Source organism: Hoplias malabaricus, chromosome 18 (assembly GCF_029633855.1).
Source record: "Hoplias malabaricus isolate fHopMal1 chromosome 18, fHopMal1.hap1, whole genome shotgun sequence".
Classification (NCBI taxonomy): Eukaryota; Metazoa; Chordata; class Actinopteri; order Characiformes; family Erythrinidae; genus Hoplias; species Hoplias malabaricus.
In genome coordinates, this window is record NC_089817.1 from 26318383 (window position 1) to 26330833 (window position 12451).

General features: G+C 45.2%; 2 protein-coding genes across 2 annotated transcripts in view; one reads left to right on the forward strand and one right to left on the reverse strand.

Annotated features, from left to right (window-relative positions):
* LOC136674263 (glycolipid transfer protein-like) overlaps positions 1-3638 on the forward strand; it is a 24232-nt gene extending 20594 nt beyond the window's left edge. Inside the window, exons 6-7 of the transcript XR_010796030.1 lie at positions 3078-3271; positions 3521-3638. The gene's annotated coding sequence lies outside the window, so the exon portion shown is untranslated. The remainder of the gene's footprint in view (positions 1-3077; positions 3272-3520) is intronic.
* Positions 1-10939, reverse strand: part of LOC136674262 (protein FAM222A) — a 19614-nt gene extending 8675 nt beyond the window's left edge. The window contains exons 1-2 of the mRNA XM_066650167.1: positions 10152-10939; positions 3442-3578 (exon numbers count right to left, since the gene is read on the reverse strand). Of these exons, the coding sequence (XP_066506264.1) occupies positions 3442-3532 (91 nt within the window). The 5' untranslated portion in view covers positions 3533-3578; positions 10152-10939. The remainder of the gene's footprint in view (positions 1-3441; positions 3579-10151) is intronic.
* Between the last annotated feature and the right edge of the window lie 1512 nt (positions 10940-12451).

Consider the following 12451-nt stretch of genomic DNA (forward strand, 5'->3'; position numbering starts at 1 on the left):
TTCCTTTGAGCCTGTTTCTGTGCCTCGGAGTTGCAGGCAGGACAATCCAAGAACAGAATAACCTCAGGGGTAGGCGCTTATTTATCTGTGCTTGAAGAGTCAGGCACGGATACCACTTTACACGAGTGTCACTTTCCATTTGGCTCAGGCCTGCCAGGCTGCATTGGGGGGCATGCGCGCTTCGTAGGGGCTCCATGCAGGCCAGCAGCGTGGGAAAAAAAGGCCTGCCTAAACAACCTAACCAGAGGCATAGAGCTTCCCATGGCGGTGCTCCCATTACTACTCATCCGTATGATAAGACAGCCACAGCACTCTCGTAGTTTAAATCATCTCCACGTTAATGGCTGACTGTGGGGGATTGGTTCCTCCGATGTTGTCTGTGTGCTTTTCTTGTGCTTGAAACTACAGGAGACTGACGGACAATGGAAAATGGAATAGAATGTGAATGGCACCCTTTCTACAAAGCTAAGAAGCCAACATCAAACCCAGAGGACGTGCCCTTTCAAGCGATCTTCAGCAATCAGCCTACTCTTGAGTGTTTGCTATTTCCTTCCACTGAAGACAATGTCGCTTTGGTTGGCCTCAAGGAAAGCCATGTTGGAAGTTCTGTAATGTCTTGGGGAAAGTAACAGCTTAAATGAAATGCTGTTCTTCAGACAGTTTAGATAAGAGTGTGGGAAGGTTACAGGAGACACTGTTCAAAAGGCTACGTGAGCAAAGTCCCAAGTTCCGCCTGGCATGTGTGGTGCCAACAGTCAAACCATGTTGCCAGGAATATGGCTGACTGATAAAATCCTGAGGGCAATACATGGTCCAGGAGTTGCTGAGGCAGACATATGCACTGTATATTCCTTACAGGGCTACAGTGGGCTCCCTTCCAAATAACAGATATGACACATGCCTCTAGGCAATTGCAGCTCCAACGATTCATCAACTACATTTCACTCCAAGCATGAACTCTCTAGAGACTGAATGGGTGGAAAAGAAGAATAACGCATTGTAGGGCAGTCAAACAGTCTCTGCAAAAAGAAAACTCCAGTTTCACTGCTAGGGGGAACATCACCTAAGCCCCAGAATGCCCAGCCCTGGATATCCTAAGCATGCATGTGTCAGGGTGTGTGCTGCATGGCATGGGGAGGGGCTGTCAGAGCGCATCAAGCTCTGAATGCTGCTGGGGCCTGCAGGTAAACAGGAGGAGAGAGAGGGGGAGAGGAGTGAGTGGGAGAGAGGTGCCCGAGGCTCTGCCTGCGGCAAAACAGGGCCCTTCTGTTCCAGCATTTAGCAGACAAGTGCTCCACTGATTCCAAATTAATATTTAATAACGCGGCAGACAATGAGGTTTTACCCCAGCTGGTTGTGGGGGTGTGGGGATTTGCTCCAAGTCTGCAGCTGTAAAGCAAAAATCACACACAGTTTAACCACTGCCCACGTGGAAGAGAGACACAATATGGATGGATGGCTTAGTGATAAAAGGCAGACTTGCTCATTTTTTTCTTCTAAATAGCTGAGGCTTTCAAATTCTGCTCACTACAAACCTCATTACTGTGGTAGGAGTTAGTTGACATTGTGCGGTTTATCTAGTCCCTAACCAAACTGCAAGACTCATCATCCTTGTGCTTCATAATGAGAGATGATGTAAATAACACACAGAGATCAATTAGGGGCACACAGGCAGGCTCTCTGTGAGCAAATAATCAGCGAATAATGATCAATGTCCATCGGATTCAGCGGCGCACAACTTACCAGGATGACAAAACGTGCTCTCATTAATTGTGAGTATAATGCATGCTGACAGTAATGATAATTAACAGACTCTGAAATCCATGTTTATGAAAATTCACTCTGAACCACTTTCACAAAGCAAGACAATGCGGGTTTATTAACACCGAGGAGTCTTGAGGGGTTTCGCACACTGTGTAAGGTTGCTTTGGCTGTACGAAGGGGAGAAATTAGATCAATAGTGTATGATGTGTGGACCCGTGAAAGTCCGGGTTGCCCTTAGCGACTGTGCAAAACTCTCAATTAGAGAAAGGTCAGTGCAGATCCTACAACGTTTGGAAACATGTCGGTCTCTGACACGGCCTTTCTTTACAAGCGCTCGTCTCCTCGTACACAGCCCACTACAACAAATCAGTATTGTCTCGTATGTGTACATACGCATAGTGATATGCAAAGAAACATACAGAAGATCTGAATCAGCCTTCAGTTCTCTGAAACACAGTTTTAGACTTTATGCGTCACTTCAAAGTGACTAGTGCTGTTCTTCCGACATCTCTCCCCAGGGGAACGAGACTTCATCTCTATGATGACAGCTGGGCTGGAGAGGAGGCTGTGGCAGGTTGGAGTCTGCCCTTGGAGAGGGAAGGCACGTCAGCCCGCGCTCTGCAGCGGCACTGATCAATGCCCTCATGAATTAAATTAAAGACGGTGCGATGGGTGTCACTGATAAGGGGCATGGGCAGGATTCAAACTGATCTGTGCTGGCGATAAACCTAGAACTCTCTGCGAGCTGGGAGAGGCCAAGGTGAACTTCCCCTCTGCCTTGCCTCTTATCTAATCTTCCAACAGGGTCACCACTTTAGTTTGCTGTTCTTCCCTCAGAACCGAAGAGGCCTAATTAAGGCAAATTAATTCTAGCAAGTAGCCTAATTCATTAAGCTATGTTTTGCATCAGAGAGCCCTCGTTTTTAAAGGGCTTCTATTCAAGTACCCCCATTAGCATGAGAGGTACTGCTTGGATACGAGAGGCAGACGTATGGATCCTATACGGCCACGGTCTAGTTATCTGTATAGGTTAGTCTAAGTAGTCTTTTCTGAGAGTCCTACTTCAGAGCACCAGAATGAAAACGTATCCACCGTTCTCAGCCCTAATGGATGAAAATCCATCGTCTAGATGGAGGATCCATCATCCACTCAATACGCTTAAACCATGAAAATCAAAGGTTAGGTTACCTCTGAAAATTGAATTTACTCAGGTATTTTTTTCCAGTACCTCGCTCCACTAAACCCATTTTTTCTCTCCCACAATTCCCTCTTTTCTTTCTTCTCTCTCACCACCCTCCCACCACTTATAAAAGCACCCCCTGCCATAGAGTCTTTCCATGCTTAGCCTGGGTCTGGTGAGATTGTTCCAACACCTCTGGATAAAGGACTAAGCTCCACTTCAAATCATGTGTTATTGCGGCCAGAGGGGCCTTCTGGTCCTGCAGTTGGAGAGGTGACAGACGGGGCTTTCAACTTCCCACATCAGACGTCCTTCTTCCAACAGCAGGTGACCACGCAGAGAACACAGACCTCACACAAAGAAACAGCAGCATGTCTGAAACTGGTAACAAACTTACATACAAGTGTAAAACCTTCTACAGCGCTGCCATCACAGGCACCATTTCTCATATACACAGGGCCTTCTGATCCTTAAAAGCCACATCTTTTAACGCTTACTTTTCTGATTGATGGAAGTGTCCAGGATCTTGCCAGTACACACTGGGTGCTGGGCTGATTGGTTCTGTCTTCTCTGCAGACACGCCAGCATGGTGCAGCTTTGGACTCTAGAGCTAGAGGAGGAAGCCTGGAGGATTCTGTGGAAAAACAAAAAAGGACAGTCACTTCTCTGAATATCGCATTAATAGCACAACCCAACATTAATATGACACCACACACAGCGTATTCTATCTCGAGCCTTCAGTCTGGAAAATGTCTACATCAGATACAGTTTTTAATAAAAAATAAAAATGCATTAATGTGTACAAATGTGCAAAGATCTTTGTAACAACAGGAAAAACCTTTACCACCATGTTGAAAAAATAAAATGCGTAAACACTTGTTTAGTTTTCCATCAATGGATAAAACTTGCTGTGTTCTCTTAGTTGTAATCTAAGCAAAGCCATCTTAAAAAATGTGTTCATTTAGCTGCACAGGAACAAAGAAGATAGTAGTGACTCAGCAAACGAGTGTCTTTTTGGTGGGATTTGGTGGGAGTGAGGTGCATGCCGAGCTGATGACGGCACTAATCAATCTCCCAGCATGCCATAAATCTCACCTCCCTCTGTTTCCCGCTGCTAAGCTATATAAGGAGATACATCCAGGGGCAAAAACTCACAGGGATAACAACACAATGCCACTGCAGGCTGAACAATCTAAGCTCCCCAACTTATCTCTATCAGAGGCTCTTTAAATGGAGGCATCTATCTAGATGTCTTTTCAAATCAACTTTTCACCTCTTTCTTTTTGGGAAATCGTCTTGGTGGGGATCAATGTGCTGTGACCTTTGTACCCAGCAAACTGCAATATACATTATTTAATTATGTCTGGTATTAAATCAATCTGCGGTCCTTACTGGTGATCGCAGTGCAGTAGCTAACCTAGTTCTTAGACTTAAGGCTAATCACTGTTGACGTCTCATATCCATCTGTTTATCTGATTCTCTCCTTACCCACCCCCCCTTTAAAAAGCATCCCTCTTTGATTTATTTCCCATCCAACTTATTACGCTCATTTTTCCTGCAGGTTCTACGGGGCAGCCATCTAAGTGAGTTCCTAACTGGAGGGGAGTGCTCAAAAGCCATCTGTATAAACTTGATTACCTACACCTCAAAGGATAAAAGAAACAGCCTGGCTTTCATTCTCGTCAGGAGCCTGGAGAAATACCCCCACCCAATCTTTTTTACCCAGTACACACAGAGAGCCTCTCTTCAAACCACACAGCCAGTCTGTGATCACAGACAGCTGAACAGCTAAAAGCCTTTCTCCCGACTATTTTGTGAGAGGACCAATTTCGCAACAAGGCTTCCATTACTGCACATTTGTCAAAAGAAGATACAGGTTTTGGAAGTGGTTGGGGGGGGTGGATGGGTGTATAGAGAAGAGAGACAAATACGGGATCTCCCGAGAAATGCCTGCACAGCTTTATCAACAGGAAATGAGAGACAATTGTGAAACTGACATCCATTACTCTTGTGAGTGGTTCAGGGATAAAAATGCATTAAGATGCACCCCCCCACACCCCCACTCTCCCACTTTTTTTTTTTTTGAGGGTAGAGCAAAGTGCTTTGTTTATTGGGGACAAAAATATATCCATCTACTCAAAGAAGAGAGTGAATAAGGGAGTAGGGCAGAGAAAGATATGCACAAAATAAGGCCAAACAAAGGCTGTACCAACCCCTCTGGCATATCCCATAATACGCGTGCTGCCTAAGAGGCCGAGTGGTTCGGTCCTATGCTCCTAGCTATTAGTGAAGCTTACTTTTCACAAGCGCTCACAAAGCCTTACGAATCACGAACGGCCTGGAGAAAAGTGCTCCCTATTGGCAACGTAATGTCTCTTTGAATGACAGCCAGTCTGTCTCCTTAATTCTATTACGCCAAATGGCCTCGAAAGCTTCTTTCTCCAGAGGACACCGTTCCGCCAAAGCGCACTTCTCGTGCCTACATCATGCGTCACAGCTCGAACTGCGAGTTAGGGTGACAAACTTTGAGCGGCAAGGACAGTAAATCCTTGCCACTTTTCCGTGGCATCAGTCCCGCTGATAAGAACGCTTATCGGCTGCGATGCGGCCTAGCGAGGGCCTGCCAGGGAGATAAGGGTCCTGCACACCACTGCTGATCTTTTGTCTCCCAAGGATTTCTGATAAGATCACATTGGCAGACAAATTGTCCCCTCCATTCTGGTATTTCCCCCCCTCTCTTTTTCATCTCTCTCTGCCTCTGCCGAGCCTGGAGGGGAGCTAGATGGAAGGTGTCTAATTGTACATGCTACAGTGCGTAGCTGGGAACAGAAGAGTGTGTGCAAAGATAAGGTCACGTTGCAGAAGGGAAAATTGGGGGCTGCTTGGAGAAGGGGGTGGGGGGGACATGACAGTAGCTTTATTCACTTATACCCACAAAGGACAGAATGCTGAGATCCTTTTAAATCAAACCTTATCCGTGTAGAATCCCTTTCAGAGCAAAAGAGTAAAACCAACAAATTAGTTACGGTGAGCTGATTGCACAACAAGCAGAAACAAAGTAGCAGTCACAAACTTTGAGTAGTTTTGACTGGCAGAAAAGGCACATTTGCTGCTTTAAAGTCTTGCTATCTTTACAACCAAGTCACATGTAACAATGTAGTAAAGTAATTATAATACAATAATTCCCCTGATGGAAACCATTTTAATCCCTTCATTTTGTTTACTTCCTTATAATACCTCCTGCACCTGAAGCAATCATATGTTGCTGAGCAAAATCAGAATAAAGCAGCCCTGATAACCCTCCCCTCCTACTCAAGCACGCACATATACAGAACCACTTCCCACTCCCAGCTTTACAGCTCTCAAAATCCTGAGTTAATAATTAGATGATAATGAAAAAAGGTTTAAGCCAGGCACTCTCACTCAATGGGGTAGATAGGATTAGCATGAGAGTGCTATGGTAATTTCTTCTCCTTCCCCTCGGTGTCATCCTGGCTGCACCCCAGGGGAACAAGCCAACAGTCAGTCACAGTGCTCAACATGATAGGAGACTGACAGTGACAATATATTAGGTGGTTAACTGATCGTGAAATATTAAGGCTGTATTTCAGAGGCAACACTGCTGCTCAGTCCTCACGTTAAGTTTTCTGTAGGAGTTTCACTAGAGAGAGAGACATACTGCCATTATGTCCACTTTCCAGCACCGAGTACTGCGCAATTAATACATCCCTCATGCCATTGATTCAGAGACTGAAAAATTGTGCTTAGTAGAAAGCTGGAGTCAAATAACCTGAATAAAATTGCCTTTACTCGACGAGAAAGAACGACAACTAAATTTTCGCGGATCGATTGAATAAATGCCATAATACGGCGGCAGCCATGCGAAATCGGGTTTACATCGACTTCTTTTTGTGTGCGTCTTGCAGGTTTGAGCTATGAGGAACGGAGTCAAAAACCCCTGCCCCCGATACCCAGTGGCATGGCCTGCAGACTCTTCCAAATCAGGAACTATTATGAGTGACAGCGATGGAGAAGAGGGATGGCTGCTCTGCCACCTCCTCCAGCATGAGCCCCCAGTATGGTGCTGGCAATCCGGCAGCAGGAGCAGGGGGCTGAATGCCACATCAAAAGCCTGCGTTTAGCCTTGCTGAATGCGCCACTGTGAAGAGGCTACGGCTGGCCAGCGCCGCCGCCGCTCCACGCTGAATAACCTCCCCTCTCTGTGGAAATGGGATCCTCTCCGAAACAGTGAAAAGATAGCAGAGCCATTTCCCACCGGCCTGGGGGCTGCCAGAGGAGGCAGTTTGACAGACAACGGCGGCGGATTCATCTGTAAAGCTCCTCATGCATTTTTAATGGAATCTATTACTTCAGGATTAGGAGATAAGAGACCGGGCCCTGGTTAAATTTTCTGATAGTTAGCATAATTGGGATCAGAGGCGCAGAAGAGACAAAGATTTCGCTCCTTTTCAAACATGGCTGGGCTGTATAACCTCTTAACCAAGTGCACAGGTGCCTCACACAAAGAGCGCAGAGATAAACAGCAACACGCTTGTTCACATTAGCATCAGACGTTGGAAAATAGGGTTACAAAAGGCCTCTCATTTCTTCTCACCTGTCTATGAGGTGTGAATGTAAATATACTCTGTCAAATGTAAATATCTTAGGCAAACTGAATTAACTCCTATCATTATTCCACTGCCAGTGATATATGGCTATATATATCAGCAGTATGACATGTTACAAAAAATGTGCTGGTGAGAGGCCTGTGTATGCATTGGAGCTTATGGCACACAGAGCAGAACTGGCCTGTCTTCTCTCCTCCGCCCATGTCCCCACCCACAGAGCAGGCTGGGCAATTCATTATGCTGTTAAGGGTCACTGGTTCTTTCAAGTCATTAAAAATGGTAATAAAACAGAGAAGTCATGAAAAAGATTGGCCAAATGTTTCCCGCAGGGTATTCACACGGGAAGAACTTTTCCCCCCTTCCCCGCTTAGGCCTAATGAACAGCTTGGCACAGAAAGACTCAGAGGAACCGAAGAGTTCCAGGAGAAAATGGACTTTACTCAGCACGCTAATCCAAAGTGACCTCCACCTGCTGCTTGTTCAATGAGAGCAGGTTAAAACACTTCAGCATTTCCCTAAAGCAAGTAAAATTATTACCAATGGCTTACATAATAACAATGCTGTAAATGAGTTACAGCTTTGTTTTTGCTTTGGTGGCAGGAAGATAAATAAAGAAGAAAACTGCTTGAAATGCTTCTGTAATCTTGAGTAAACACCATACAATCCCTCCCCCCACCTCCCTGAGCCCCATGCCCCTTAGCCCCCTTACACCCTGGCTCCTCATCCCATAAAAATAAAAAGACCAATTAGGCAGATTTCAAAGGATGGCAGCCAGCCTATAATTACACACGACATCCTTAGGAGATAAAAGGTGATTACTGTGGATGCAGGGGGAAAATTGCTTAGCAACCAAGAGATTGACATTATCCCTGTAAGTGGAGCTGGGTGACCATCCGTCCGCTCTGAGGTCACTTAACCTTCCCAGAGCACCCTTATCTCGGCCTTCATTTAACACACAGTCCCATCATATCAACTGAGGGGCTTCTTGCTAGCACTGAGACGGTAGAGAGTGCAGTCTGGCAAAGCTAACAGCAGAATCTACTGATACCGACGAATGCTGAGACATACTTTAAAAAGGGACACGGTGGAAGAGGGCAAACAAGAATAGAAATATGCATTGTTAAAGGGTTATATGAAACTGTAGCTTTATCCCATGTTCCAGTGGCATCTTGGCCCAAGTAATGAGAAAGTGCGGTAGTGTTTTGAGTACAAGCCCAAGGCCATTAGCTGGCAAATATGGACAGGAATACACACTGTAGCCGGACAGAGGGCAGTCAGGCAAAGGGATGACAAATCTTATGTCTTCATAGTGAGGTAGAGAAAACACTGATTGGACATAATTTTAAACCAGGACAAAGAGAAACGCACCATTTGGAATGCATCTTTCCTACTACCAAGAGAAATATAGTACTGTGGGATTATACTGATAACAGGCTCTCACTCAGAACCATATGCCATGAAAGTCAATGCTAATCTTTGAATGACTGTTAAAAATGCAGACTTGACCTTTCTCTTAAAAAAGTGTCAGGTACCCAACTTACAGTAAATGCAATCTAACAATCTAAAAGTAATTACTTTGGCTTTAAATGTCATCACAGTGCTTGTAACGCTCATCTGAGCGATTTATAAAATTAAGATTTCCTGCTGCGGCTTTTCAAACCACAGACCCTGTCAAATACATGAAGGCAGCCCAGTAAAACTGACTGGACGTCAGCTCATGATATATGAATAAAGCAATTTCCTTAAGGCTTGGCAGAAAAGGATTGGGGGGGGGGGGGGTTGCTCTCTTTTTCCCCTTTCAGTCTTAGCATTTAATTATGTTCCCCAACTCAAAAGGCCACAATGTTTATTTCATGCCGTGGATTTGCCTAGACGTAGCGAAATGTCAAATGAAATCAGGAGAAAGAGCAGAGCTTGGAGGAAAGATTCATAAAAGCTGCTGGTGGTAAATTATAACCCTTGTTTTTCAGAAGACACAGGGGAATGCAACAGAGAAATGCATAGCAATGGGTCGGCGTTTTTTTTTTTTCTTTTTTCTTTTTAATCCAAGCCAGGAAGGGCTCAGAGGAAAGGTGTCAAGAGCAGCCGTACTGGCAGGACACTTTCACATGGAGTCGTCTTGTCTGCACGACCCATGTTTTAGCACCTTGGCAGAGCAGGTAAGAATCGGCCAGCCCATAAAACTTCCTTAGCCTCAAAGGCGGTGTGGTGTTTATAGGCCTCTCCTTTCTTTCCTCCAGACCTGACAATAGAATTGCAGTCTTCACCGAGGCTTTGAAAGGCCAATAATCCACTTCAAAGCGTTTCCTGCAGCCATAGGGAGCTCTGGCACAAGGCCCCCTTTATTACAGTGGCAGTCAGCTGACATGAAAGGCAATATGGGTCTGGATAGACACCATTCAAGGGAAATTCACCATAAAAACAACAAAAACCTCAGAAACTGCCTGTGGATGAAAGGGATGTAGTCTCTACTTGAGCAGTTGGGATTGTTTCCTTACAGATTATACAAAGTGCAGGTAAATGTTATACATTATACAAATGAAAAATACTTAGAAGTTGTGAAAAATAGATATATTTACCATCAATTGAAACGCAGAAGGGACTCCTATATCCACAAATAGTTTCCCTGTGTGCTTTAAAATCGTTTTCTACCGACAGAAACCATCCCTGCCGCAATAACAAACCGTTCACAGTCTGGACGGGAGGATTTAATCGCGTTTTTTGACCACACACAAATGTCGAGGTTTATGAATGACTGAATCCAAATCTCACGAAGGGTTCAGCTTCCCAGCTTCCCCTAAAAACAAAAGGTTATCCAGGTGCTGGTTCGTTAGACCCGGCTATCCCAAGGCGTAGTTTAGAGCCATGAAAACGTTTCCCCTCAGTGGAGTGTCGTCGCCTTCGTCTCCCCGGGTTTCCGAAGATGGGAAAGCGGCGGCCGGACGAACCGACAACAGCGCTGCATTATCGGACACACGCTCTCTCGCCTTTCCTGCACCGTGTGAATAAAAGCCACTGTGTATTTCGGACCTATAACGTCCGAATCCCGAGCTCTTCGGTCAAATATTCAACGGAAAAACGCCACAGTGTGCAACGAACTTATCGGACCGTTGAAGCGCAGCTATACAGTGAGAGAGAACGAAGCAGAGCTAACCGTTAGCTATTCACATATAGCCGAGGTTAAACCTCCAACAGCAGCGATTTCGCCGCTTTATTCCGCTGCCCTGTCGTGTCCACGAACGGTCATCCACCGGACAACTCCACTCCAACCGCATTAACGGCCGTTTTACATCAAATAAAGGATTTAAAGCCGGTTAAAATGCAGCCGCGGCGGTTGACGTGACGCCGCTCTGTTCTCCATCCCACAATCAATACACGGCTGTGTACACAACAACGGTTCTCTCTAACCGCTCCACCAGCTGGAGGTCCAGCCAATCAACTCGCAGCGTCTGTTTGAATAAATCAACCACTCGGCCAATCAGTAACGAGCGTGGGCGGGGCTTGGGGCGGCGTCTAGGCTACAGCTCCTTCCCGAGCACGCTGAAAATTCGCGGAATTATTTAAAGGGAAAGCAGCGGCGCTAAACACACAGCTGCTGGGGTTACTGCTCTGACTTGGGAAAACCCAATTAGAGTAAGACAACACAGCTGACTTCAACTCGACATACCAGTGTTCAGTTCTCTGTCTGGGTAACTATGCCACAATACAATAATAGTAGTCCTTGGGCAAGACTCCACACTCAAACACTACACTGAGAAAAATTGAAACCACACAGTTCAGGTGGACTAAAGGCCTGGAGTTGGCAAACACAGGGCCAGCTATTTTAATCTTGAGTTATAGTGAAGTAGCTCTCATTTTATAGCATGGCCTTAGGCGATCTAAATTTGTCAACAGTGTCAGAATTCCACTGTAGCTTTGACTTGGTCCATATGGCAATGGATATCTGGCTTATATTTTATGTGACACACAAGTTGACATTGGGCCCAGGCCTGTAGCTAGAGGCTCTCAGAGGTTTATACAGTCTCCTGCAGATTGATGATGTTGGCTAAAGTAAAGAGTGTACCAGTTACATCAGTGCTATTCAGCTAAGTGTATTCAATCACTTGGAAGAATGCTAATCAAAAATTGCTTACTTGTCAGATACATCATTTTTGGATGTGCCCCTTGCATAATGCAGTATAATGTCCAATTGTTGGTGGACACTCCATATCATTAGCGAATTCAGCTACTTTAATGTGCACACATTGCAGATACAGACACCGACAGGATGGTTTGTAGCCACTGCACATTAGCTTAATATCACAGTGCTCAGTGCCTGGTGTGGGCTGGAAGGGTATAATGTATCACTAAAGCAGTGAAACCAATTGTAATGATAGAGCTTCATCCACCTTTGGGATGGGTTGGAATTTTGTCATCTCGAGCTAAACATCATAAATCAGTATCTGACTTTGCTATTATTCTTGCAGGTGAGAGCCATCAAGTCCTTGCAACAATATTCCAACGCCGTAAAGTCTTTAATGGTAGTGAAGGGGGAGTGGTGTTTGGGGGGGATTACCAATCCATTTCTATTGTAGCCAGATGATTTTATTGAACTGCAATGCTGTTATGTCTCGGCACTGTCAAAAACAAACCAAATCCTATTCAAAAATTTTATAGAATTTGACTTAAAAGCTTGAGCAAGGTCAAGCAGTCAGGTTTTGAAAAAGACCTTGGAGTTTGTGAAGCTATCACATAGTCTATTCCTAAGGTCTATTCGGATCTGAGTGCAGTGATGAGGACACTCTGCTGAATAAATCGTGTCGTCCTTCAGATGAGACATAAAACTGAGACCCTGACTCTGAGGTCATACAATATCCCTGAGCATTTCCTCAAAAAGTGT